The sequence below is a fragment of the Macaca nemestrina genome, chromosome 11 (assembly GCF_043159975.1).
Source record: "Macaca nemestrina isolate mMacNem1 chromosome 11, mMacNem.hap1, whole genome shotgun sequence".
NCBI classification, from domain to species: Eukaryota; Metazoa; Chordata; class Mammalia; order Primates; family Cercopithecidae; genus Macaca; species Macaca nemestrina.
Window position 1 is genome coordinate 105,838,644 of NC_092135.1, and position 27,921 is coordinate 105,866,564.

Consider the following 27,921-nt stretch of genomic DNA (forward strand, 5'->3'; position numbering starts at 1 on the left):
AATGGAAAGCTTTAAAATTAACTAACACACTGAAGAGCTTATTAGCCCTTTGGCGTCAGATTTCCTGTGTCTTTTATGGTTTAGACAAGGATCAACATTATTTAAAAATTATACATATTAACTCTTCTGTGACCATAATTCAGAATATTTTAAATCAAATTTAATCTGTTGTTCATGAGGCTTCCTTTTGAACTTCTACCCTTTCATATAACCATACATGAATAATTTTTTTAACTGGGCGCTGTGGTTCATGCCTGTAATCCTAGCACTTTGGGAGGCCGAGGCAGGTGGATCACCTGAGGTTGGGAGTTCGAGACCAGCCTGACCAACATGGAGAAACCCCGTCTCTACTAGAAATACAAAATTAGCCGGGCATAGTGGCACATGCCTGTAATCCCAGCTACTCGGGAGGCTGAGGCAGGAGAATCACTTGAACCGGGGAGGTGGAGGTTGCAGTGAGCCGAGATCGTGCCATTGCACTCTAGCCTGGGCAACAAGAGCGAAACTCCATCTCAAAAAAATATATATATATACACACAAAAAAATATTATTCGGGTATGGGAGCGCATGCCTATAATCGCAGCTACTTGGGAGGCTGAGGCATGAGCATCGCTTAAACCTGGGAGGTGGAGGTTGCAGTGAGCCAAGATCGCAACACTGCGCTCTAGCCTGGGTGACAGAGTGAGATTGTGTCTCCAAAAAAAAAAAAAAAGTTCTTTGTGACTATATTCCTAATTTTATCTACATACATAATTCATTTGCCACTCTTGACTGTCTTACTCTGTTTGTAAATTCATGTCATGGTTTACATATCACAGTGCAGTCCTGTGAGTTTTTTAGACAAAGGATTAGTGGGTAAGCCAAGAGACCTATACCCTTCACTAATATAGGGTGCAAGTGTTTCAAATGCTGGATGTAAGTGCTGGGCATGGTGGCTCAAACCTGTAATTCCAGCACTTTGGGAGGCTGAGGCAGGTGGATCACTTGAGATCAGGAGTTCGAGACTAGCCTGTACTAAAAATACAAAAATTAGCCGGGTGTGGTGGCGGCGCCAAGTTACTCAGGAGGCTGAGGCATGAAAATTGCTTGAACCTGGGAGGCGGAGGCTGCAGTGAGCCGAGATCATGCCACTGCACTCTAGCCTGGGCGATAGAGCGAGGCCCTGTCTCAAAAAAAAACAAAAACAAAAACAAAAAAAAGAAAAACAAATAATGTAGGAAGTACATGGGTTTTTTAATGGAAATGGTAACTTTATGGGGCAAAGTAATATTTATGGCTTATGACTCTTGGTGAGTATACAGCAGAATTACAACTGAAGTGGACACATACTTTAAACTGACACTTTCTGTGGCACCATGGTGGTACTTTAGAATAATATGTATTTCTAGACTGGGCTCAGTGGCTCACGCCTGTAATCCCAGCACTTTGGGAGGCCGAGGCAGGTGGATCACCTCCTGGCCAACATGGTGAAACCCCGTCTCTACTAAAAATAAAAAATTAGCCAGGTATGGTGGCACATGCCTGTAATCCCAGCTACTTGGGAGGCTGAGGCAGGAGAATCGCTTGAACCTGGGAGGTTTCACGCAATTGCACTCCAGCCTGGGCAGCAGGAGCGAAACTCCGTCTCAAAAAAAAAAAAAGAAAAAAGAAATAATACGTATTTCTACCATAATTAACGTGCATGTGAAGTAACACCTTTTGGTGCGTCAGTCATTAGACCTCTCATATATTCCAATATAGTCCAGCACATGCCTGCCTCATTAAAATGTGCTTTGAGTATATAATAGCTAATAAGGATTGGGTAGAATTTGAATAGCTGAATAAACTTATTTTTTTGCACAAGTGTACGTTTGTTATATTTAAGGGATAAGTGCACAGGTAACAGATGCTATTGCTGTTAGGAGCCTATCACAATACCTTTGACATCATTGGGAATCCAACTTTTTAATAATATAATAAATTCCCCTTTATTCTCTGGGAATCTAATCGTAGCCCTTAAAGGATATTACATAGGTGAATTGGCAGGAAGTAGTGTCCCCAGAACCTGGCAGTGTAAAACTCAGCCAAAGTAGCTGTAACTGTGAATTATGTAAAGGAGTCTACATGTGTGGCTTTCATCAGTGTGCTTTTTCAAATGTGGGAACCCTTTTTAAAATTGTACCTGTTTTCTATTTGATTGACTTTCCTAGGCTATTTCTAGATTGTGTGAAGACAAAGACTTGTGTAGAGCCGCTATGAGAAGGTCTTTCAGCGCTGATAACTTCATTGGTATTCAGCGCTCCAAAGCCATCCTCTCTTAAAGGGAGAAATGAGGGGATATAACGTCACGCGACCTTCTACAAAGACTGGAGAAATATCACCTTTCCTGCTCAAAAACCAGCAAAATTAGTATTTTCATCAAAAGGAAAGATCTCAAATTCAAGAGACTCATGGACAACAAGGATTATACTCCATAGGAAAGAATGGGACCTTGTCAATGCAACAGAACACACTTCTGATCTTTTTAATGTAAACAGAGTTACAAAAACCACTCCAAAGTGAAGGCTCCCATCCCACACACAGATATTTACTTACTGTGTGGGCCCGATAGCTGTGAACTATGTAAGGTTTTTTAAACAATAGTTTAAATTTTTAGACTTTAAAGACACTAACCATATAACTTTTATGTTTCTTCCCGTTTTTCTTCCTCCCCCCCATTTTGCTGCATATGCCTTTCAAATCAATGCAGTATTACCATTAAAACATGGGACTCTTCACTAAAGCCACTTAGGAGCAGACTGCAGCATTGTTAGGTATTGAAGGGTTCTTTCTCCCTTCTGTTACCATTGAAGCTGCTAGTCATTGGCAATCATTTTAAACCAAAAAGCTGCTGGATAACATTCGTCATTCATATTTTTTGCAAGCATTACTTTAGCATTTTAGCATGTTTGGGATCATAAACAGGAAGTATCAGTTATTGATATCTACTTCTATTGGGGTCCATGTTGCATTTCTTGTGAACTAAATGGTGCTTCTCATTTTCTGATAATTTTTCTCTTGTTAAATAAAGGTCTTAAAAGATTTTTTCATAATGCCAACCAACATGGTGGTTCAGTGATGATGAAAAAAAGTAAAGCAGTTTTAAGCTTTAATATAGTTTGGGCCCTCCAGGGCACTGCAGCATGAGTATAAATGCTATAAACCTTTAAAAAACATCGTTTGAAAGTTTTGTTTTTTTTTTTTTTTTGAGACGGAGTCTCGGTCTGTCGCCCAGGCTGGAGTGCAGTGGCGCAATCTCGGCTCACTGCAAGCTCCGCCCCCCGGGTTCACGCCATTCTCCTGCCTCAGCCTCCCGAGTAGCTGGGACTACAGGCGCCCGCCACTGCACCCGGCTAATTTTTTCTATTTTTAGTAGAGACGGGCTTTCACCATGGTCTCGATCTCCTGACCTTGTGATCCACCCGCCTCGGCCTCCCAAAGTGCTGGGATTACAGGCATGAGCCACCGCGCCCGGCTTGTTTTGTTTTTTGTTTTTTTAAGACTTACTGCGTTGTCCAGGCTGGAGTGCAGTGGCTGTTCACAGGTGCAATCATAATGCACTGCAGCCTAGAACTTCCTGGCCTTAAGCCATCTTCTAGCCTCAGCACACAAGTAGCTGGGACTAAAGTGCACCTAGCACTTGTCTCCTGAATATTAAGCTTTTAATTTTTTGTTTTGGTCACTCTTGATAGCAGACATTGACTGAAACAAAAAATTAAAAGCTTTATATTCGGAATTGGCAAGATGAAGTTGGTGTGGTGGTGCACGCCTATAATCCCAGCTACTTGGGAGGCTGAGGCTGGAGGATTGCTTGAGGTCAAGTATTGGAGGCTGCAGTGTACCATGATGGTGCCTATAAGAATAGCTACTACACTCCAGCCTGGACAACGTTATCAAGACCCCATCTCTTAGAAAAATGCAAAATTAAATGCAAAAGAAATGGGCTGGGCATAGTGATTCATGCCTATAATCTCAGTACTCTGGGAGGCTGAGGTGGGAGGATTGCTTGAGTGCAGGAGTTCAAGACCAGTCTAGGCAACATAGTGAGACTCTGTCTGTAAAAATAAGTCAGTAAATAAAAATAGTTGATATGGTGGCATGTGTCTGTAGTCCCAGCCACTCTGGAGGCTGAGGTGGGAGGATCAGTAGAGCCTAGGAGGTCAAGGCTGCGGTGGGCCATGATCATGTCACTGCACTCTAACCTGGGTGACATCCAGACCCTGTCTCAAAAACCAGAAAAATGTTCAAACATGATTTTGTAAAGGTTTGTAGCATTATATTTCTACAAGTATCAAAGCTTAAAATTACACTGAACTTTTGGAATACCTTGTATCTCCATAATAATGCCCTCCTGTTTTTAAAAGTAGTTACTTGCAGAGTTGTGCTCTATATGCTTTGATCACCGAAGTTTCTTTAAAGGAAGATTTTGAAGAGCAGTGTTAATTAACATGTAATAAAAGGAATTGGACCCTAATGATAGAAGGTGATATGAACAGCTGATATGAACAGCTGTTTTATCGTCCTACATGCTACCAAGCTGTAGGTGTCCCATTAAGTCCTGCTACTTAAGAAATAACTTACATAACCCTTAGGAACTCTTACTTCAGGCTTTAAAAGGCAAGGAGCAAATAATTTTAGGAGACCGATAATGTCACCTAAATTTGAAATAGTAAAAAGATTAGTGTTTTCAACCATGTGAAATCTATTTCTCCTACTTTCTCAAATCTAATCCTAGGAATCTTGCTTATAAACAAAACATTTCTGGGCCAGGAATACGTCCTCTATCATAGCAATGCTTCACATCATATTGTGCTGCAGTTTCCATCATTTTTAAAGGACAGAGACATAAATGATAAATAATGGTATAAAAATATTACAATCTACCACCTCAAAAAAACACAAATATAATGTTTATGGAATTCAGAGCTTGGAGATTCAAGTATTGATTGCAGTTTTATTTTGAAAAGAATGCTACAATTTATGTGGTTTTTATTTCTCATGTTTATATTAAAAGCTAATAAACTCTATTTTAATTAAAATATGGCTAGTGTGTTTGTAACACTTCTATTCACATAGTGTTACATCTCTGCCCAGCCTAGTTTTAAGTCAATCCTGATATGTCTTTAAAGCATTTTCAAACCAACCATAATTTGATTTGATCCATGCCTCTAGTTAAGATGTAGTGATCCATTTCTTTTGCATATGCTCTTTTCAACGTGAAGATAATTTATTATACTTAAAATCACTGTCTCGCCACGATACTTAATGGCATAGTGTATTAGATGGCATCTTGAATAGTTGGTTATCGTGTCTGAGAGGGAAAAGCACATTAGAATATGAAATTAAGTAAAATGTACCAAAGAGAGAAGAATTTCAGGAATAGCGTAGAATTAGAACAAGAGGTATTTGAGGTTATCAGACAGTTAAACAGGAAAGAGAATGGAAAGACAGGAACTAGAATTTGTGTTGCTGTTGAGAGGGTGTCTTAAGCCACATAATTTGACTTTAACGTGCTATTTTCAAGCTTACATTTCAGTTAAAAATATACCAAGTCACTATTAGGTTTCTTTAGAACTAAGAGTAGCCACTCAGCTTTAGCAATTCTCACTAAATCCTGACAGTATTGCAATATTTCCATCCACTTTAATTCTTCATTACCTAAAGTCAAATATTTAAGTAAATGATCGTGGCCAGGCACGGTGGCTTACGCCTGTAATCTCAGCACTTTGGGAGCCCAAGGTGGGTGGATCACTTGAGGCCAAGAGTTTGAGACCAGTCGGCCAACATGGTGAAACCTCATCTCTATTAAAATTACAAAAAAGACTGGGTGCAGTGGCTCACGCCTGTAATCCCAGCACATGAGGTCAGGAGTTCACGACCAGTCTGGCCAACATGGTAAAAACCTCATCTCTATCAAAAAAAAAAAAAAAATAGCCAGGTGTGGTGCATACCTGTAATCCCAGCTACTCGGGAGGCTGAGGCAGGAGAATCCCTCAACTCTGGAGGTGGAAGTTGCAGTGAGCTGAGATGGCACCACTGCACTCCAGCCTGGGTGACAACAGTGCAACTCCGTCTCCAAAAAAATAAAATTACAAAAACATTAGTGGGGTGTAGTGGCACACGCCTGTAATCCTAGCTACTCAGGAGGCTGACACAAGAATCGCTTGAACTGAACCCAGGGGGCAGAGTGCAGTGAGCTGCGATTGCACCACTGGACTCTAGCCTGAGCGACAGCATGAGTCCATGTCTCAAAAAAACAAAAAAATAACTGATCACTGTGTCTTGATAAGTTGCCGACTAGGATAAATGATCTGATTTAACTTAGAAAAAAAATGTATCATACGTCACTTTATAAGATGGTTTGCACCTTGTGATATGCCAGTTACAAGCAGAAATGCTGACATATTTGAGTGGCCAAAGAAAGTTTGGGAGAGGGACATTGGACATGAATCTGTGACTTGAAGAACAAGTTGGTAAAATAAGTATCACTAAAGTTGCTCTCCTCCTTTGACTTTTAATTCTAGAAGGCAATACAGCGACTTTGATAAATGGGAAATTGGGTCAGTTGAGGAAAAGTATAAATGCCACTGAAAAGCAGGTAGGTTCTCTGACAAATAGGGCATGGAAACTAAGTTGCTAGTGGGGTGGTAACTATGGCATTTTTCTCAAGAGTTCTGTACCTAGGGAAGATTTGTTCCCTAACATGAGACTTTTAAAAAGGACTGATTACCTGGACTCAAATTTATTTTCATTTGTAGGTTTTTTTTTTAACTACTATAATACAGACCCCAATGAAATACTAACGTTGGTATATTGTGAACTGAACTTTCACATCTTTATTACAAGAAAAACACAAAATATCTGAAACATATTTGATAGGAGTCTGGGGGTGAAGAGTTAAAAAAATGAAAGATATATTTGAACCAAATTGTCATTTTTATAGGCCTTTTGGTTGCCTTTTGGCAATTTCATGTGTTTCATCCTCAGATGACCACTAAGGGCTCAGTGTTTCTGGTTAAAGAGAAATTTTATACTGGCCCTTTATTTTACATTTCCTCTTTATGTAATCCATATGTCTATACATTATTGAAATCCAGCACTAAATCCTGGCTTTATAACAGCTCAAGGTTCATTTCTTGGTCTAGTTTTCCTGCATTTCTAAGTATAGCTTGATTTTTTTTTTAAGCCAAAGCCGATTTTAATCAGAAAACAAATTCAGTCTTGATTCTGTGTTCAGGCTCTGTAGTGTTTCTGGGAACTAGTTTAGCCACAGTATGCAGGTTAACTAGAATCTTTCATCACCCAGCCTTTCTCCCTAACTACATTTAAGATAGTTATGACGGACTCTCAAGCAGGCTTTTTTTTTTTTTTTTTTTTTGAGACGGAGTCTTGCTCTGTCACCCAGGCTGGAGAGCAGTGGCATGATCTCGACTCACTACAACCTCCACCTCCCGGGTTCAAACGCTTCTCCTGCCTCAGCCTCCTGAGTAGCTGGGATTACAGGTGTGTGCTACCATGCCTGGCTAATTTTTGGGGTTTTCTTGGTTTTTTTTTGTTTTTTTTTTTTGATGGAGTCTCGCTCTGTTGCCAGGCTGGAGTGCAGTGGCGCAATCTTGGCTCACTGCAACCTCAGTCTCCCGGGTTCAAGCGATTCTCCTGCCTCAGCCTCCCAGGTAGCTGGGATCACAGTCATGCGCCACAATCCCCAGCTAATTTTTGTATTTTTAGTAGAGACGGGGTTTCACCATGTTGGCTGGGATGGTCTCAATCTCTTGACCTCATGATTTCCCCGCCTTGGCCTCCCAAAGTGCTGGGATTCCAGGCATGAGCCACCACACCAGCCTCAAGCAGGCTTATTGAGTATAGTACTACTTGGAAAAGACAGCTGGCAGAGAACTCTCCCAGGTAAGTGCTAGTTTTTGTGCAGAATCTGTAGTTTACACCTAGCACCTCTCAACAGATTAAGGATTGTATTACCTTAAAGTCTAACTTCTGCCTACTTACCCATCTGGTAGACCTGGCTGGGGCTGACTGACATCGTGCCAGCAGGCAATACCTAGGAGCCCTTCAGTGAAGCCTGCTCCCCTTAGTATACAGGAGCAATCTGGTTTCTAAGGCAATTTCCATCTAACTATTTGACAAGGGAGAGAACGTGCACTTAAATGTGAAATTTTAAGAATGTTTGTGGTTTAGGATATCTAGGGTGCAGGAAGAACAACTAACTGTGAAAGTGAAATGGTATAGAAATTAAGAGGAATCCCGAGTCCAATGAAAAAAGGTTAACAGTCTTTAAAAAGGGACAGATTTAACCAGGTGCGGTAGCTCACGCCTGTAATCCTAGCACTTTGGGAGACTGAGGTGGGTGGATCACCTAAGGTCAAGAGTTAGGGACCAACCTGGCCAACATGGTGAAACCCCGTCTCTACTAAAAATAGAAAAATTAGCCTGGTGTGGTGGCACGTGCCTGTAATCCCAGCTACGCAAGAGACTGAGGCAAGAGCGAAACTCCGTCTCAAAAAAAAAAAAATAAAAGGGACAGGTTTGGTAATTAACTGCTGTAAGGGAGCAAAGCAATTGGAATGCGATTAGGAAAATTCAGTAATGGTCCCAGAACCTAAGGTCTTCAATGGGCTATCAGTATTATCTACTTCAAAAGATTCCCAAATTAGACTGCTAGCTTTAAGGGGGGAAAAAAAATCTGTTGCTTCGTCTTCTTAACCTCTATTCTACAAATGTTTACCTGCCACCCCCTAGCTGGTGGCTCCTGTGTCTGCTCAGTGTGAGAACTCTCTGACAAAGGCGGAGCTTCAAGTGTTTTATGCACCTTGTCTTCCACCCGCTCCTTCACTTTTAGGTGAAGATCCTTAGGACCCTCCCTCAACAATACCATCCCAGCCTCACCCTGACCCAATGTGGCAATGCTTGATATTGGTCACTGTGACCCACTACCAAAGCATTAGCATCAGGTTCTAGGACATGCAGGTTTCATGAGTCTCACAGGCTAACAAGCCTCTTGTAATTCCCTTTCATCACCTATTTGAGCCCACCTGTGTTCCCCAAAGCAGCTGTTCCCAACTTACTGCACTTACTCGTTCTCCTGACTTGCTCACAACCCTAGTCATATATCCTCAATCTAGGCTGCGGACTAAGTGGCATCTGCACCTTCCAAAATCTACTATTTCCTCTGGCATTAGATGCCTTCTTTAAAGTAACCCTCCTCATCTAGTGGAGAGCATTCCATCTCTAACTCTAAAATCAACCTTCTATATCTACCTTCTCCACTACTTTATTCCCTTCTGCTTTAAAATTGCATTCATCTCCCCAGTTTGGGGATGCAGCAATTGTTGTCCAGTTCTTTAAATGTCCCAGTGATTCTCACGATGTGGTCCCCAACCCACCTGCCTCTCATCAGCTGAAAGTGCCTGTGAAAAACAAAGCTTCTCTAAAGGCAATGTGGTGTCCTGCACTGGATCCTGGAACAGATAAAAAAACATTAGTGGAAAATCTGATGAAGTCTGCATTTTAACAAATGTTAACATTGGGAAATGAGTAAGGGGCATACAGAAACTGATTTTCACAACTTTTGGTAAATCTAAAATTATTCCAAAGTTAAAAGCTTATTTTTTTAAAAAATAGCTTATTGTGCCCCAGAGCTACTGAATCTCAATTCCTGGGGCTGAGATCTGGGAATTGATATTTTTAACATGAACCTCAAATGATCCTTAAGCAAATACAAATTTGAAAACCTAATCTCTCTTTCATTCCATGTCTGAACAGCGGCTTCCCCATTGTTTTACTTAACTTTGCCTTAATCTGAGTCAATCCTTTAAATCTTTTTAACCCTAAAATATAAATCCCCCTTTTCACAAATGAGAAAACTGAAATACCCAGAGATTGTGTCCAGGATCACATGACACATAGTGGTGGAGCTGGGACGTGAACTGCTAATAAGTCTGGCTCCCAAATCCATGCTCATAACCACTCTGCCTCTCAACCCTGTTACCATCCACGGACAAACGAACAAGCTGTGTAACTAAATCACTAAAAGAACCATTGTTACCAATATTACCCTGGGCCCACCTATTTCTGCAACCTTCTTTTTTTTTTTCTTTTGAGATGGAGTTTCACTCTTATTGCCCAGGCTGGAGTGCAATGGCGTGATCTTGGCTCACCGCCACCTCCGACTCCCAGGTTCAAGTGATTCTCCTGCCTCAGCCTCCCGAATACCTGGGATTACAGGCATGGGCCACCATGCCTGGCTAATTGTAGAGACAGGGTTTCTCCATGTTTGTCAGGTTGGTCTCGAACTCCCGACCTCAGGTGATCTGCCCGCCTTGGCCTCCCAAAGTGCTGGGATTACAGGCGTGAGCCATTGTGCCCGGCCTATTTCTGCACCCTTCTAAGCCCAACAGTCCTTCTCTCTGTTCCAGCTTGAGACTTTGCCCTTTGACCCTTTTACCAATGGGGAAAAATGAATGACAAGAAAGCACGGGGAAGATGTGCTAACTACCGTGTCCTGGACATGTAAGGTACAGTTCCTCTTCTCTTAGGATTCAACTCAACTATATTTTCTTTTTTTTTTTTTTTTTTTTTGAGACAGAGTCTCACTCTGTCGCCAGGCTGGAGTGCAGTGGCGCAATCTCAGCTCGCTGCAACCTCTGCCTCCCAGGTTCAAGTGATTCTCTTGCCTCAGCCAAGTAGCTGGGACTATAGGCACACGCCACCACGCCCAGCTAATTTTTTGTATTTTTAGTAGAGACGGGGTTTCACCATGTTGGCCAGGATGGTCTTGATCTCTTGACCTCATGATCCGCCCGCCTCAGCCTTCCAAAGTGCTGGAATTACAGGCGTGAGCCACTGTGCCCGGCCAACTCAGCTATATATTCTAGTCTGCCTCTCTTAACTACCTTACGCATCAATCTAATAAAGTTCCTAGTGTTCACCTTGACGTTGAATTACACACTCTCATATTGCTAACTTCTTATTGGATTTATGTTGTCTCCTACAAATATTTTAAGCTAATTACCCATGTTCTCCAACATGCTTATGTCTCAGAGCATTGGTGGAGAACACTGACACACCAGGCATTAAAATGAGGTGGTGTTTGGTAGACTGGTGGCTAATCTGCATTTTGCCAAAGCAGCATCAGTAGAAGGTGGTCTGACAATATATCTCAGGCTCACTAAGCATCTGTCCAGATGATCAGGGAAGAGCCAGCTCAGTCAGTTTCACTGTCTCTTCTGGGCTCCCTGACTTGTATTTAGAGCGCAATACCAAGTTGCAGATCCCACTGCTGGATGATAAAGTTTTGGGAGTTCCTGCCCTCCAACCAGACACACAAAACAGCATCATCTCTAATCAAATTGGTTCAGTATAAATGGAGGGCTTATAAAATAGAACGCAATCTCAGGCAAAGTCTCTGTTCTTCCATGTATCTCCCTTCATCAAGTGAATCACGAGACAATCACAGGATCGGCAGGCGTGAGACCTAGGAAATATATTCAAGTAAAACATGTTTCTTCACTAGTTCTGTTTCTGGTGATTGCAATTTGCTTGATTTTACTTACTAATAAAATTTTTGCTGCTTATATTTTAAGTACATCTGAAAAACCTGATTATGAAGTTAGAATCCATATATCTCCTCAAATACTCTTAGAAAGCAGTGTCTCTCCATAAAAACATGAGGAGAAAAAGACTTCTACAGCATCTTTTTATTGTCTTTACCATTACTTTAATGCATTTTAAAATTTATCTACATTAATTGGGAACAAAGAAAAATAGACATTTCTTTGTTTTTCATAAATAACTAATCTTCATATTTGATAAAAATCTCAAACCATTATTTTACCTTCCCACAAATATAATACATACAAAAGTTTTCTGAAGTAAGCTCAACAAATTAAGTATCTTGAGACTAACATAACCACATACAACTGCCGTTTGTACTGACTCCCAGGAACGAAGCAGAAAGAAAAACTCATCAAGCTGCTCTGGGTTTCCTTTTGTAAGTGTTACAGATTCAGAACTGTAATCATGTATCATCTGCCAGTAATAACGTATGGATTCAAATTGATTGTCTACAAATAAGATATCACTGGCTCTGGGGTAACTTCTGGATTTAACATGACAGTGACTACTGCATGGGATAGGCACTATACATATGTGGAAATCAAAAAAAGTACTGAATGCCCTGGACTTGAACTACTGACTCGGTATGTGCCTCATTTGGCTCAGTAATAAATTCACCTGCACCAAACCCGTATCAAAAGTCACCAAATCTCTCATATATATATAATATATATTATGTATATATACAACCCACAAAACATACATACTATACAGAGTTTGTAACAACATGAAGTCATTGTCTTAAAATGATGTACTCACAGAGAGACATTATCCTGGCTGAAATAAATCCTATTGTCATCAGGCTGCTAGCTTTTGAGAGTCTTGACTCAGGTTAGCTACTTACATTCTGTCTACTCTTCACCCTTCTTTAACATCTTGGCAGTTCTTTCAGAACCACCCTCCCCAATCCAGACAGATTTCTTTCCCAGGATCACTTGATTGGACTTTGGAAACAAGAAAGAGCATGCAGAGGGAGCAGGCAATTCTTAGCCACTGTCCCTCACACCTGCCTATATGTGTGATGTGCTCTGTCCTGTTGGCCACATTTAGTGTTAGAAAGCAGTTATTCAAAGCTTTGTCCCTCCTACCCCCCTTGGGCTTTCTGTAGAGCACAAAAGTGAAAGAAGCTTCTTTGGCAGGGGTAGCAGTTCATTAAAATATACAACTACATTTCCTAGCTCTGGGGTTCCCATTCTGTACTGGAGAGTGCAGGTCACGGATGCTGTTATTAAGGTTCGGTGTGTGATCCATGAGGTTTTCTCCTGGCAGCCGGTGTCAGGATTAGTGCAGCTCCAGCCCAGGAGGAAACAGCCTAATGAATACCAACTTTGAAACAGTGCTGTCGGCACGTTATTTAAGCTTGTACATGCACACAATTACACACAACACATACAAGGGCCTTGGTCACTGGCAATGGTCATGAGAAAATATGACAAAGGTTTGCAAGGATAAACCAATAAGGCACCAAGAAAAATTATTTCCAGTCAATTTGACCATTTCAAAATATAAGAAGGGAAATCATGGAAATTAAAAAGATTTCCTAATATCTGGCCAGCTGATTCACTGAGAGGTCCCATTAGTTCCTTTACACAACCTACCTAAATCGAATCCTCACTGGCTAAACTATGAAGTGAGGCACTGCTTAAAATCAAACTGAAAGGGATAGCCCTGAAGCTGTACACATAAGAGACTCCAATGGGCCCTAAATCCTCCCCAGCTTCACAAAGCTGGCTGTGAAGAAGTTGCAGAACTACTCCATAACCTTTTATTTTACAATTGTTTTCATGAGCATGACTTGTTTCCATAATCAAATGCAAACTGGAGGAAGTAAGTCTATGGATGTTAACAGGGGGTGGCCGTAAGTAGATCCAGTTTCCCTCCCCTGGGGTGGCTGATATCAGTAAGACTTAGGGAAGCAGGTGGGCTTTTATCTTTGTCTCTCTTAGGGGATGAGGGAAGAGAGGGACAGCAGAGGTGAGAACAGAGACAAAGAAGTGCCTCTGAAAGTTGGTCTGGAATTAGACCCCAAAGATCCCGACTAATATTGCCCCCCCTTGAGCTTAGCATCCTTTTGTTTTAACTGGCTTATTTTTAAAGTAAATTAGTTGTTCAGCATGTTGCTAAAATGAAAAAAAAAAAACAAATTCTAAAAATGAATTAAATCACTTTCATCCACTGCATCCCACAACTTTTGGATACACTGTGCATCATTTCTAGATTTCTCCACAAAGAAGGAGGGACAACTCAAATTAGGCACAATGACTGAAGGCAGCAGAGCAGTCTGTGTACTTTCTGGGAAGACATACGAAATGAGGGAAAAGGTCAAGGTGATCAGAAAAGGTTCTCTCATTTGAAAAACAGGAGAGGAATTGGCACTCAGTCAAGGGATCTATTTCAAGATTCTAGGAAGAGGCTTCTTCCTAGAAGAATAGAGGAATAAAATAGGCACAAAGTTCTGTAGCTATTTGTATGAAGTTTTGTAGAATCCACTTAAATTTTAATTTTAATTCAGAGGATGAGTTGGGTAAGAGCAGTGCATTCTGATAAATGTGAAGTTTTTGAGAGTCCTTAAAACTTTAATACTAGGTTTCTTCCCACTAGTGAAGTGTTTAAATTCCCTCTGGGAACTATGCATTTGTCTATTTAACATCCATGAAATAAAAATGGACCTAGGCTTACATTTTACTTTTCCAGCTTTGGTATAAGTGAATTACAAATGCCTAGACTCCAGTTGTTTTCCTAGACAGGACTTTCTCAAATGTTAATTGCTCTGGTCATTTTAGCTTCCTAAATTTAGTCCCCAATCCTGGTCATTGGTATTTTGCTGGCTGAGGCACTGTCACCCCCTTCCCCAGTAATGGCCCCACACTCTTCATGAATGAATGCTTAAACAGATTAGGAAAGCAAACAGAATTTTCTAATAGCAAAGAAACCTCTGTGTGTGTGTGTGTTCATCAATATAGGCTTTCATAATGAATGAAGGAATAGTTAAACAGACTAGTAAAGCAAACCAAATTCTCTAATTGCAATGTGTATGTGTATGTGTGTGTGTGTGTGTGTGTGTGATCAATATACAGGCTTTATCAGAAGAGGAAGAAAACTATAGAGGTAGCACTACATTGATCTATATTTTAAAAGGTTGTGCAAGCATGTTGTGGGTCTCTTTTGTTTTCAGAGACGGCAGAGAGCAACGTCTTGCTGCTTTTGGAATATCTGGCTATAAACTAGTCCAAAGTCCAGGGACACTTATTTTCCCTTATTTGGGCCAATGTTTGTTCACAGGTAGCCAGCCTCCTTCCCCCAGTTCAAGCACTTCATTCAAGGGTGGGTGTGGTTTCTAATCACAGCTCTCCAGGAGAGGAGGAATAAGAAAAGCAAAAAGGCTGTTTAACATGATAAAGGGGGAGGGGTGGGGGGTGCAGCAAATAAGTGTTGGAAATTTACTTTAATTATTGGAAGTATATCCATTTTAGTCCTTACATTTAAAAAGGAGCCCCCGTTAGCAAGTATCGCTAAGTATTGTCCAGAGGGAGTGGGTTTATACTTTTACCAAAATTATAACACAAGTTCCTTTAAAAAAAAAAAAAAAAAAGCGATCACTGAAGCCTAAGAACCAGCCACTACCTCTCAGGCACAAGGCTGCCATCTCACCAGCCTAAAATTCAAGCTCCACCAGTCACCATCGCTTAGGTTCTCACTATTGCAAATATTTATGCCAGATCCTCTATAATGCTACCTCTAACTTATTCAAGACACAACGATGGTGCTGTTAGGAGTGAGAATTATTACAAGCACTACAGAAAAGAAACTGAACCTCCCTCTATAAACAAAGCCAAGGATGAACACAAAATCGCTAAGCACTCCCTAAGCTTGTCACTTTGGAGAGGCCCTGAGCACATTATGCTCCCCTCCTAGGTATGACCTGGGGCTATAAACTGCAGCTCACCTTAAATAATCACGGATACTTTAAGCAGTAGAAGGAGGAGCTGGCTGAAAAAGCACACCCAACAACTTCCCAGTCACAGCAACCGAAACGTTCACTGTTCACATTTTTTTTTAAAGACACACATATAGGAAATATATTTTCCCAATTGAGACCACACAGTTCAAAGAAACCTGAACCAAGTGGAACTTCATTACAACGCCAACCTTAGGATTGTAAAGCCCCCAAAGCAAAGGTAAATTTTGTTGCCAAAATGCAACAAAGTTACAAATTAAGAAAAACACATATAAATTAAAAAGAGGGTTCCCATAAAGAAGGCAGTAAGAAACGCAAAATAGAATACACGTGAGCTGGGCCTCTTGGAGAAGACCTGGGACAGGTTCTTCCTCGAAAACGCCCCTCTTCCCTCTCTCCAAGTCGCCGCGGGAGGGGGCAACAGCACCATGAAGGTAAACGGAAGTGACCTTGGCAAAACTACCAAACAAAACGCCCCCCTCCCGTCAGCTCTTCGGCCGGGTCCCTCGGCGGCAGCCTCCTACACGTGCGACAGGGACACCTGCTTGTGGTAGGTGGCGGCGGGGCCCGGCGGCCCGGTCCTGCCTGTGAGAGCGGCGCTCGCCTCGGGGTAGTCCCCAGCGGCCATGGCGCCCCCGCTCTTGTGGCCGCGCCGCGGGCGGCAACAGCAGCGGCTGGTGAAACGCCGCCACGACTCCACCGTCTTGCCCGACCAGATCCAGACGCCCGACGTGATGCCCACCACCAGGCACATGAAGTACTTGAGCATGAGCACCCAGTACTCGGGCTTGGCGCGCGGCTGGCCGGCGTCGGGGCCCGGGCAGGCGCAGGTGAGCGCCGCCTCCCAGCTCTCGCGGTAGTGCTGCTCGTACAGGTAGCAGGCCACCACGATGCTGGCGGGCACCGTGTAGAGCAGCGTGAAGATGCCGATGCGGATCATGAGCTTCTCCAGCTTGTCCGTCTTGGTGCCGCCCTGCTTGATGACGCTGCGGATGCGGAAGAGCGACACGAAGCCCGCCAGCAGGAAGAGCGTGCCCACCAGCAGGTAGAGCACCAGAGGGCCCAGCACGAAGCCGCGCAGCGAGTTCAGGTTCTGGTTGCCCACATAGCAGATGCCGGCCACCGGGTCCCCGTCCACGGAGCTCAGCGCCAGTGCCGTGATGGACTTGACGCTGGGGATGAGCCACGCAGCCAGGTGGAAGTACTGCGCGTAGCCCGCGATGGCCTCGTTGCCCCACTTCATGCCGGCGGCCAGGAACCAGGTGAGCGACAGGATGACCCACCAGATGGAGCTGGCCATGCCGAAGAAGTAGACCAGGAGGAAGACAATGGTGCACAGCGCAGGGCCCGTGGTCTCGTAGTGGATGTGGTTGTGCTCGCGGCTGCAGGCCACGCTGGCATGGCCCACGACTAGGCGCACTAGGAAGCCCAGCGACACGCACAGGTAGCAGGCTGACAGGAAGATGATGGGGCGCTCAGGATAGCGGAAGCGTTCCATGTCGATGAGGAAGGTGGCCACCGTGGTGGATGTGGAGATGAAGCACAGGACAGACCACAGGCCGATCCAGAAGGTGGCGAACGTGCGCTCGTCGGCACTGAAGGACGGCTGGTAGCAGGGTACCGCGCAGTTGGGCACCTGGCCCGTCCGCACCTTGTTGTAGAGGGGGTGTGACTCCTTCAGGATGGGCACGAAGGGCTCGCGACACTTGCACACGGATGGGCCCCCAGCGGGGCATTCGCCCCCAGAGGCCGGCGCCCCTGGCGGGCCTGGAAGGGTGGGCTTGGCTGGGAAAGGCCTGGGGGGCGCCGTGGTGGCCTCGCTGCGGTTGTAATCCATGCAGAGGACCTCGGCGTCGCGGCCCAGCACCGGGAGGCGGTCGCAGCTCATGCGCTCGGGCCAGGCGAAGCCGTACTGGCGCATCAGCGGCGAGCAGCCGGCCTTGGCGCGCTCGCACACCGAGCGGCAGGGCGGCAGCGGCTTGTGGTAGTCAGGCAGACAGATGGGCGTGTACATGGAGCATAGGAAGAAGCGCAGGTCCGGCGAGCATTGGATCTCCACCAGCGGCCAGAACTGGTGCACCTCCAGGCCCGCCTCGTCCTGCGTGTCGTGGTTGAACTGGTTGGGCATGTGCGTCAGGTTGTAGCCGATGCCGCGGCACATGGGCACCGTGATTTCCTGGCACACCGGGGCCTTGGACGCGGCGGCCGCCCGGCCCACCAGCTGCGCCAGGAGCAGCAGCAGCAGCGAGGGCGGCGCGGACGGGTCAGGTCGAGCCATCGCCCCCTCCCTCCCCTCGCCTCCAGCGGCCCGCGAGGGACCGACACAGGCAGAGGAATCCGGGCCGGGGCTTCTCCCTCCGGCGTCTCGTGTGTTGCACCGGGGCTGGCAACCTGTTGGTTGCTTTTTCCTTTAAAAAAAATTCGTTCAAAGATAAACTGCTTCGGGAAGGCGCTGCCTCCGCTGGCAGCGCTCCGCTTCTCGCCGGATAGGGCTGAGGAGAGACGGTGAGGGCTCGGATCCCAGGGAAAGGACTCTTTAAAAAAGAAGGGGGAGAAGAAAGATTGCAACCACTCCCTGTTGGAGGGGCGTCAACGGTTCGGTCCCCGCGAGCGGTCTCCAAATCTCTAAGTTAACCCCTTTCCTTTCCTCCCCGCTCCGCCTCCTGGAACCAAACTACTGACTCCCCCACCCTTTCTTTCCAAGCTGGGCCCTCCAGGCAGTGCCCGGAGACCAGAACCCTCAGCTTCCCGGAAAAGGGCACAGGAACCGGGAGAAGAACAGAGAGAAATGGAAGGCTCTCACCTCCACGGATCCCGCCGAGAGAAGCAGACAGTCCGCAGCCAGCCTGGGTCCTCCGTCCCTGGGTCACTCCGCTGAGAAGCGCGAATCAGAGCCGGGCTGGCGCCGGGAAAGTTTAGCGACAGGCTGGGTACCCGTGGCAGCGGCACATGGCAGCAGGTGGGGGCGACTCAGAGAGGGGGGCGCCCCCAGAACAGACGCGGCGCAGGCCAGTCACTCGCCCTCTCCTCCTCGGGGGCCCCCCGCATGATCCAGACGGAGCCGGGCAGGGGCAGGCCGTGTGGTCTCCCCGGGGCCGGGAGCCGGACGGAGGGCGAGCGCGCCTGGCAGCACCTGGGCGGAAGGAAGGCGGGAGGCGGGAGCCGTGGGACCCCTCCGCCTCACAGCACCGCGAGCAGCCGGCGCTGGCCGGGCCGGGACTGCATGGTGCGCGCCGGCCGCCGCGTCCCGCCCGCCGCTCGCCTCCTCCCCTGCAGGGGGCTCCGCGCTCCAGTGGACTCCTGGGGGCGGTGGCGACGCTCTCGGGACGTGCCCTGCTCGGCTCCTCCCCCGCGCTCTCGCACCCTTTCGCCCACCTCCGGCGAGCACGGAACCGCGCGCAGCGGCGACCACAGAGGACTCACGGCCGCAGGCTGGCTGCCCTCTCCCGCCCCGCCCGGGTCACCTGCTTCTAATGCCCGCCGGGAGGCCCCGCCCCGGCCCCGCCCCCTCAGGCCCGGGCGCGGTTGGTGGGCCGCCTAGCCACGCTCTCCTCGCGTCCCCGCCCACTGCCCCGCGGGCTCGGCCTTTCCCCCGGCGCCCTCTGGCCCCGCCCGGAGCGGGCAGCCAAGGAGCGCTGACCAATCGCAGACCGGGAGGCGATGGAGGCGGGGCGAATGCTAATCAAGCCGCTCTGGGAACCCGGGCGGGAAGCCCTCGCCAGAAGTCCCTCCGGAGTTCTCTGCCGGCGCCCTGGGTGCAAGACTCGCTCCTGTAACGTCCTGGCTTACGCACCTTTGCTCCCAGGGCCCCTGCCCTTTCTGTCTGCAGCTAAGCGTCCTTACAGAGTTCAGTGCTTCTTTGAAAGAATTGCTCAAGGAATCATTCTTAGGCGTGGCTGTCTCCCTTCTGCGCTGTCTTGGAACTGTGTGAAAGAAGAGAGAATACTTACTGAGCCTTTTACTGTGTGCCTAACAAAGTGTTAATCGTTTATATCCTTTTTTTTTTTTTTTTTTTTTTTTTTTTGAGACGGAGTTGCTCTGTCGCCCAGGCTGGAGTGCAGTGTCGCGATCTCGGCTTACTGCAACCTCCGCCTCCGGGTTCAAGCGATTCTCCTGCCTCAGCCTCCCGAGTATCTGGGATTACAGCCGCGCGTCACCACGCCTGGCTAGTTTTTGTATTTTTAGTAGAGAAGGGGTTTCATCATGTTAGGCTGTCTCTCGAACTCCTGACCTCGTGATCCGCCCGCCTCGGCCTCCCAAAGTGCTGGGATTACAGGCCTGAGCCACCGCGCCCGGCCCGTTTACATCTTGAGACAAGGTCTCACTCCTTACAACAATTCTGCGGCAGGTATTCCCTACAGGTGAAGAAACCGAGACAGACTTGGCCAAGGCAACCGAGCTAGTCGTAGTTCCCGCAAGAAAGGGCGACCTCGGCAAGCAAGTTCACCTCCGTATTCCGATCGCCTGCCATTCGCCGCCCAAATGGCAACCCTGGGATTCGAACCCACGTAGTCAGGCAGCGGCATTCACCATCGTAGCCACCCCTCCCCCCATACTATCGCAGCCTCTCTGGCTTCGACCTTTACTTTTGCATCTCTTAACAAACTCTTGTTGTGACAAGAAAGTGGATTTCTTTCTGCCTTTAGAAGACCCAGAAAGATGTGAGTCCTTTATTAGTCGTGGTTTATAATCCCAGGCAGTTCCGAAGTCGCCCGCAGAGAGAAGCGATACCAACCCAGGGCTCTGTGCTGGGCACGGCGCCGGCCTCCCCGTCCCCTCCAGTCCCCGGCTGCCTGCTGCTAAGCCGCGCACTCGCGCGCCGTGGGGGGTCGGAGGGCGCACGGATGGCGGGGACACGGCGGCGCTCTTCAGTTGCGCAATTATGCTACAAGTTTTAAGTGTCCTAAAAATGCCTCTTTTCTATGTATTGTAATTAGATTGGAAGACTGAGGTATTTAGCATTCTTGAAATACATTCACACGCCTAGGAAGAGGATTTAAATTGTTTCCTTCTCCCCAAACTCTTCCTTTCACTGGGCAAAGGGCGAAAATAGGCAAGAGGGCCTGGGGACACTTGAAGGAATAGGGACTGGACTAACTGGATTAGATCCAGATCAACCGCGGGTTACTGTCGATCTCCTGTCCCGGATCCCATTGGCACAGGTTGGAAGAATAAATTGCGGAAGTGCCACTCCCCTCCTGTGTATCAACAACGCTTTGTGGGCAATAATGAAGAACATGTGTATTAATCCCAGCCTCCAAGTTAAAAAGGAACAAATATCAATCACTTCGCAGATATCAAAACTATTAATAAACGTTTAAAAGGCCGGGTGCCATGGCTCACGCCTGTAATCCTAACACTTTGGGAGGCTGAGGTGGGAGGATGGCTTGAACCCAGGAATTTGTAGACCAGCCTGAGCAACATAGCAAGACCCCCCACTCTAAAATACATAATTAAATAAATGAATAAATATACCTTACGTCTTTCATTCTCTGGAATTCTACAGGTGTTCACATTTTATCTCTTGTGCTTTGGAATTACTTGGCACTCTGGGTCAGGAAGCCTCCCAGGGTTGAAAATAGTGGGAGCTGAAAAGTTGCGGGCATAACAGTGAGCAAGAAAGGGGAGCCCTCAGTGGAAAGTATGTGCAGACTATGAACATGCCAAGGGAGGCCCATCTCATTCTGTGCTCTTTATGCAACGTGTGTATTACTGGGGATGGACAAGTGTTGGCTAATAATAAAAATTATTTGAAGTTGGAGAATGTTAATCACTCACACTGGAATTTAGCCAGAATATTTGTGTTATTTCACACGGTTCTGTCAGAGGCATTTGAACCAGAGCAACTCCATCTTGGATAGGGACTGGGTAAAATAAGGCTGAGACCTATTGGGCTGCATTCCCAGGAGGTGAAGACATTCTAAGTCACAGGGTGAGATAGGAGGTCATCAAAAGATACAGGCCATAAAGACCTTGCTGATAAAACAGGGCGCAGTAAAGAAGCTGGCCAAAATCCAGCAAAACCAAGATGGCCAGGAGAGTGACCTCTGGTCGTCTCACTGCTTATTATACCTTAATTATAATACATTAGCATGCTAAAAGACACTCCCACCAATGCCAAGGCAGTTTACAGATGCCATAGCAACCATCAGGAAGTTACCCTGTATGGTCTAAGAGGGGGAGGAACCCTCAATTCCGGGAATTGCCCGCCCCCTTCCGGGAAACCTCATGAATAATCCACCCCTTGTTTAGCATATAATCAAGAAATAACCATAAAAATGGGCAACCAGCGGCATATGCCCGCTGCTCTGTCTATGGAGTAGCCATTCTTTATTCCTTTACTTTTTTTCTTCTTTCCTTTTTTTTTTTTTTTTTTTGAGACAGTCTGGCTCTGATGCCCAGGCTGAAGTGCAGTGGCACGATCTCGTCTCACTGCAACCTCTGCCTCCTGGGTTCAAGCGATTCTTGTGCCTCGGCCTCCCAGGAAGCTGGGATTACAGGCCTACGCCACAACACCCTGCTAATTTTTGTATTTTTAGTAGAGTCGGGGTTTCGCCATGTTCACCTTCACCAGGCTGGTCTGGAACTCCTGGCCCCAGGTGATCCTCCCACCTCGGCCTCTCAAAGTGCTGGATCACAAGCATAAGCCACCTCGCCCGGCCCTTTCTTACTAAACTCGCTTTCTCTTTACTCTGTGGACTCGCCCAGAATTCTTTCTTGCAGGCGATCCAAAAACCCTCTCTTGGGGTCTGAATCGGGACCCTTTTCCGGTAACGGTTCCGAAGCAAACAATGTAAACATTTTCTTCATCAACCGCAAAATCTTAATTTTGCTTGGAGATCTCTAATAGTGACAGCAGACAACTTTATGGAAAGAAACTTATTTCAGCTGGGCAAGGTGGCTCATGCCAGTGATTTCAACACTTTGGGAAGCTGAGGCAGGAAGATCACTAGGGCCCAGGAGTTCAAGACCAGCCTTGGCAATATAGTGAGACCTCACCTCAAGAAAAAAAGGAGAGAGACATTTTATACTGTATATCTTTTTGTATTGTATTGTGTTGCTTTTTGTCTATATTTTGAAGGCAAGTTTAAAATATGCTGACTGTTTAACATGTATTAGTTAGGGTGCTAGACCTCATTTAATCCTCAGATGAAGAAACCGGCATTATAATGACTTTAATGACTTGCTTGAAGTTATTTACTTAGTCTGTGGGAAGAGTCGAAATAAAAATTTTCATACACCGTGATGACTACAGTTCATTAACAACATACTGTAAATGAAAATTGCTAAGAGAGTAGATTTTAAGTGTTCTCACCACACACACAAAAAAGAAAAATATGTAGAGGTAATGCATATGTTAATTAACTCAATTTAACCATTCCAGAATGTATTCATATGGTACATCATAAATATATACAATTGTTATTTGTCAATTAAAAAATAAAATACTTCACAATTTTCACCTGAGTCATACTTTATTACCCAACAAACTATAGAACACGCTGAATTTTTTTTTTTTTTTTGCTTGGAGGGACAGAGTCTCACTCTGTCACCCAGGCTGGAATGCAGTGGCACGATCTTGGCTCACTGCAACCTCTGCCTCCTTGGTTCTAGTGATCCTCCCACCTCAGCCTTCTGAATAGCTGAGACTACAGGCGTGCACCACCACGCTCAGCTAATTTTTAAAAAACTGTTTGTAGAGACCAGGTCTCACTATGTTGCTGAAGCTGGTCTTGAACTCCTGGACTCAGGCAATCCTTCCACCTCAGCTTCCCGAAGTGCTAGGATTACAGGTGTGAGCCACTGTGCCCGGCCAAATTTTTTTAAACATACAATGTTTAAGCATTTAGAACATTGCTAAGCATCCTTGTCTATTTATTCACTCATGTATCCTTCCACCTATCGATTAATCCGTTCATTCACCAAGCATCAAATTTCTGAGTTGAAGACACCACTGCCATATAAAACATAATTTGACACAGCCAAACTCATGAAATTCAACTGAAATTATTGTCCAAGTTGTGTTTATTAATTGATGAAAATATAGAGGATAATGCTAAATATTCCATCTAACAGGCGTGTGACATTCCATAAGTTTTGAAGTATTGGTTTTGGACTTTTGCCATCAGGGAACAGTTACATCATTTTAAAACTTTCTAGATTTGGGTGGGCACAGTGGCTCACACCTGTAATCCTAGCACTTTGGGAGGCTGAGGTGGGCAGATTGCCTGATCTCGGGAGTTTGAGACCAGCCTGGGCAACATGGTGAAACCCTGTCTCTACTAAAATACAAAAAAGTAGCCAGGCATGGTGGTGTGCTCCTGTAGTCCCAGCTACTCAGGAGGCTGAGGCAGGAGAATTTCTTGAACCCAGGAGGCAGAGGTTGCAGTGAGCCAAGATTGCGCCACGGCACTCCAGCCTGGGCGACAGAGTGAGACTCTGTCTTCAAAAAAAAAAAAAAAAAAGAAAGAAAGAAAGAAAACTTTCTAGATTTATGTTGTTTATACATGCATTATTTTGTTGAGATTCTTGAAAGTTCAATGCTGTAGGAAGGAATGAACAGATACCCTTTGTATGTATACTATTCAATATCTTGATAATCAAGCCTGGAATGTTATGTTACATCTAGACACTGTCAATAAATATCTGTGAAATAAATAGATGAGTGAATGACAACTGATACTAACGTTTTCAATTTTAGCAACTGGCATTGAGTCTTTGAATGCAGCTTATCTTATGAACTCTCTCTCTGAGGTTGACCAGGTCCTGTTAAATGAAGCATAAGTCCAAATTTTGGCTCTGCCTTTACAAGCTAGGCAACCTCAGGCAAGTCACCTAACAGCTCCAGGCCCCCTTTCTTCTCTGTAAAATAGAGTTAGAAATAGTTATCTACCTCTTAGAGCTATAGTGAGGAGTATGTACATTTATATGGTAAAGAGCACAGAACCATGTCTAGCCCCTAAGTCTATATAGATCTTGGCTATTATTATCAGTTTTTTCTGGGGTTCATTCTGTTTCTCCAGTTTTCTGTATTTTCTTTTGTATATTACTTTAACAATGGAAAAAAAAAACCTTTTTTTTTTCCCAGATATACTTTATTTCTAAGCACACTGCCAGCTCTCACCAATTATCTCTGGCACTTAGATATTGGTAAATTTAGCGCCAAAGCAGGGATCGTGTCACTTGCCCAGAATCAAAGTGCACACACCTGATATCAGTAACCATGTGTGTGCACACTTGCTGGCTCAGGATAGAGAGCCACCAGTCAACCCAAGTTCCTCACAGCTATTTCCAGACTAGCTCCCGACATGTCCTACGGCATCTCTGATCACTCCTCTTCCCATCATATCAGATACCTCAAGACACAAACCAGAGGATTAACACGATGAGCCATTTTCCCGGGTTCAGAATGAGAATTTCTTTTGTAAGTGGGATAATTCAACAGTAATCTTCAGTCCTCTCTTCTCCCACAATGTGGTGGAGATTATAGAAGAGTAAAAGCAGCTTTCTTTTTCTCCCTGAGGTAATGGAAGTACTGGACTAATCTTTGCCACGTTGATCAGTGGCTCTCAGCTGCGCAGTGGCTCTCAACTGCGCGTTCCAATCACCTGGGGAGGTTTTAGAACTACTGAAGCTTGGGCCCTGTTTAATCAGAGTCTCTGGTTGAGGGACAATGTGTTTTGGTTTATTTGTTTGTTTTGGTGGTTGTTTTGTTTTTAAGTCCTAACCCTGATTTGGCTAGGGTGGAGAACCACTGGCATAGATGGTTTTGGCCTTTCCTCAGTACAGCTCCAAACTTGGGCCTAGCTGAGTCTTTTGCAAAGAGGGTTATTCACATCAGTGTGTAAAATGGAACACCAGGAAAAGGTATAAGGAACTGCATTCGAGGCTAATTGCATACAAGTCTGTTTAGGCTGAAGGAAAAATTATGTAAAGTAATAGAATTGTGATAAAATGACAACAATGATGACCATTATAAGAGCTACTGATAATTATTGAGCACTTCCTATGTACATGCACTGTAGTAAGCATTTGATATTTTATGCATACCTTTTTATGCCTAAGAATCCTGTAAGATTGATTTTATTATTCCCATTTTATAGATGAAAAACCATGGCTGGGCAAGTGGCTCATGCCTGTAATCCCAGCACTTTAGGAGGCTGAGGTGGGAGGGTCTCTTGAGCTCAAGAGTTTGAGACCACCCTGGGTAATATAGGGAGACCTCTATCTTCACACACAAAAAAGTTTTTATTTTTATATTAGTGGGTCATGGTGGCAGGCACCTGTGGTTCCAGCTGCTTAGGAGGCTGAGATGGGAGGATCACTTGAGCCCCAGAGGTTGAGGCTGCAGTGAGCCATGGTCATGCCACTGCACTTCGCTCCAGCCTGGGCGACAGAGTGAGACCCTGTCTCAAAAACAAACAAAAACCTGAGGTTCAAACAAGCTGAGTGACTTGCTGAAGTTTGCACACCTTCCAACTTGGAGGGTTTTCCTGGCCTCAAAGCCAATACTCTCATCCACTACAGCCTTCACTGCAGCCTAGCAGCCACCATTCATCAAGTACAGGACCCTAAGAACCACCAGATGGTCAATCTTGAGATAAGCAATTTTTCTTGTTCCTTAGCACCTTTTTCCTGGGACCAGGTCAACTCTCCAATTCTGGTGTGGCCTCTTGTGGCGGGATGGTTCAAGTGTGGAAAAGCTGAGGACCTGGGATTCATCTTGAATCCAGTAAGCGTCCAGAGGCAACACATTCTTTGGGCTTTGCAGAGCAAGCAGGAGGTGGACTGCCCCTTAGGCTAGATCATAGAACCTCCTGGTATCTTGGCAGAGGGAGCTTCAGTTCATTAAACATTGACTCTGCACCTGCTGTGAGCCAAGCACTGGTGCCAGGGTCACAAGATGAAAAGGCAGGAACTTATGATGCAGGGCATAGTGGGAGCTCACACGAGGCACTTAGAACAGCCTGGTGGTTCAGGGAAGACCCAGGCTGGCCTATGAGTTAGTTGGTCCATCAGGGTTTAGTATAGGAAGTAGAAACCTCTGTAGGTATTTCTTTTTTTGTTTTTTCAGACAGGGTCTTGCTCTGTCACCCAGGCTGTAGTGCAGTGGTGCAATCAAGGCTCACGGCAGCCTCAAACAACTGGGCTCAAGCGATCCTCCCACCTCAGCCTCCTGAATAGTTGGAACTACAGGCCTGTGTCACCATGCCCAGCTAATTTTTGATTTTTTGTATAGATGGGGTTTTGCCACATTGCTCAGGCTGGTCTCCAGCTCCTGGGCTCAAGCCATCAGCCTGCCTTGGCCTCCCAAAGTGCTGGGATTACAGGCGTGAGCCACTACGTCTGGCCTCTCTAGGTATTTCAAGCACAGAAAAATTTAATACTGAGAATCAAGCAGAGATTACACAATTATCGGGAGGGCTGGAGGGATGCACGCCAGGGGGTACCCACCAAGGGCCCACCACAGTAGCCGTGCTCCCAAAACCAGGATGGTGGTGCTGTTGCTGCAACTGCCTGTGACAAAGGCAACTGCCACACGAAGCTGGCGACCATCCAGTCAGAAGGGGCACTGAGTCCAGCAGCATTCAGTGCCTTCACCCCGCTTGCTTTATGCAGCAGCCGCCACAGCAACGGCGGAATGGTGGCTTCTGCTTTGCCTGCCAAATCTCACACGAGAATTTATTTCAGATCCACACCCAAGCTGTAAGGGATTCTGGGAAACGTAGTTTTTTTAAAAGATGGGGTCTTACTATGTTGCCCAGGCTGAGTCTTGAATTGAGCTCAAGTGAGCCTCTCGTTTCAGCTTCCTGAGTAGCTGAAACTCTAGGCACACACTGCCACACCTGGTGCTTGGAATGTAGTTTCGAGGTTTCCAATCTCTCCAACTAGACTAGAGGAATAGAAGGATAGAAAGGAGGCCAGGAGAGTGAAGCCTCAGTGTCTACTATGTGTGCAAAAAAAGTGAGAAGGACTTCCTGGATGGAGGAATCAGCCCAGGCAAAGGGCATAGAGCCAGGAGTGAGGCTGGCACAAGTGGTGAACAGCTGGGGATTGCCAGGTTATCAAGAAGTAACAGAAGCAACTGAGTCATGGTTTGTATCTGAAAGTCAAACTTGTACCTGATTAGTCACTCCTGTCTAATCAAAGTATTCTTTTTGTCTTTTTTTCCCCCTTTTTGTGGAGAAGAGGATCTCACTACATTGCCCGGGCAGGTCTCAAATTCCTGGGCTCAAGCTGTCCTCCCACATCTGCCTCCCTAAGTGCTGGGATTACAGGGTGTAAGGCACCACATCCGGCCAAAGTGTTTTTTAATG

General features: G+C 45.7%; 2 protein-coding genes across 3 annotated transcripts in view; one reads left to right on the top strand and one right to left on the bottom strand.

Annotated features, from left to right (window-relative positions):
* Positions 1 to 2,377, top strand: part of LOC105468004 (cyclin Y like 1) — a 45,170-nt gene extending 42,793 nt beyond the window's left edge. For both annotated transcript variants that reach the window (XM_011717883.3, XM_011717882.3), the window contains one exon: positions 2,190 to 2,377. In XM_011717883.3, the coding sequence (XP_011716185.1) occupies positions 2,190 to 2,300 (111 nt within the window). In that variant the 3' untranslated portion in view covers positions 2,301 to 2,377. The remainder of the gene's footprint in view (positions 1 to 2,189) is intronic.
* Positions 2,378 to 15,222: 12,845 nt separating this feature from the next.
* On the bottom strand, positions 15,223 to 19,049 carry LOC105468003 (frizzled class receptor 5). The gene is made up of 2 exons (XM_011717881.3): positions 18,408 to 19,049; positions 15,223 to 18,138 (listed from the first exon to the last, which is right to left on the bottom strand). The coding sequence occupies exon 2, from the start codon at positions 17,880 to 17,882 to the stop codon at positions 16,125 to 16,127; it is 1,758 nt and encodes a 585-aa protein (XP_011716183.1). The 5' UTR covers positions 17,883 to 18,138; positions 18,408 to 19,049; the 3' UTR covers positions 15,223 to 16,124.
* Positions 19,050 to 27,921: the final 8,872 nt, after the last annotated feature.

Bases quoted from the DNA above. Each gene is read 5' to 3' on its own strand.
- LOC105468003 (XM_011717881.3), bottom strand. From the start codon at position 17,882: ATGGCTCGACCTGACCCGTCCGCGCCGCCCTCGCTGCTGCTGCTGCTC.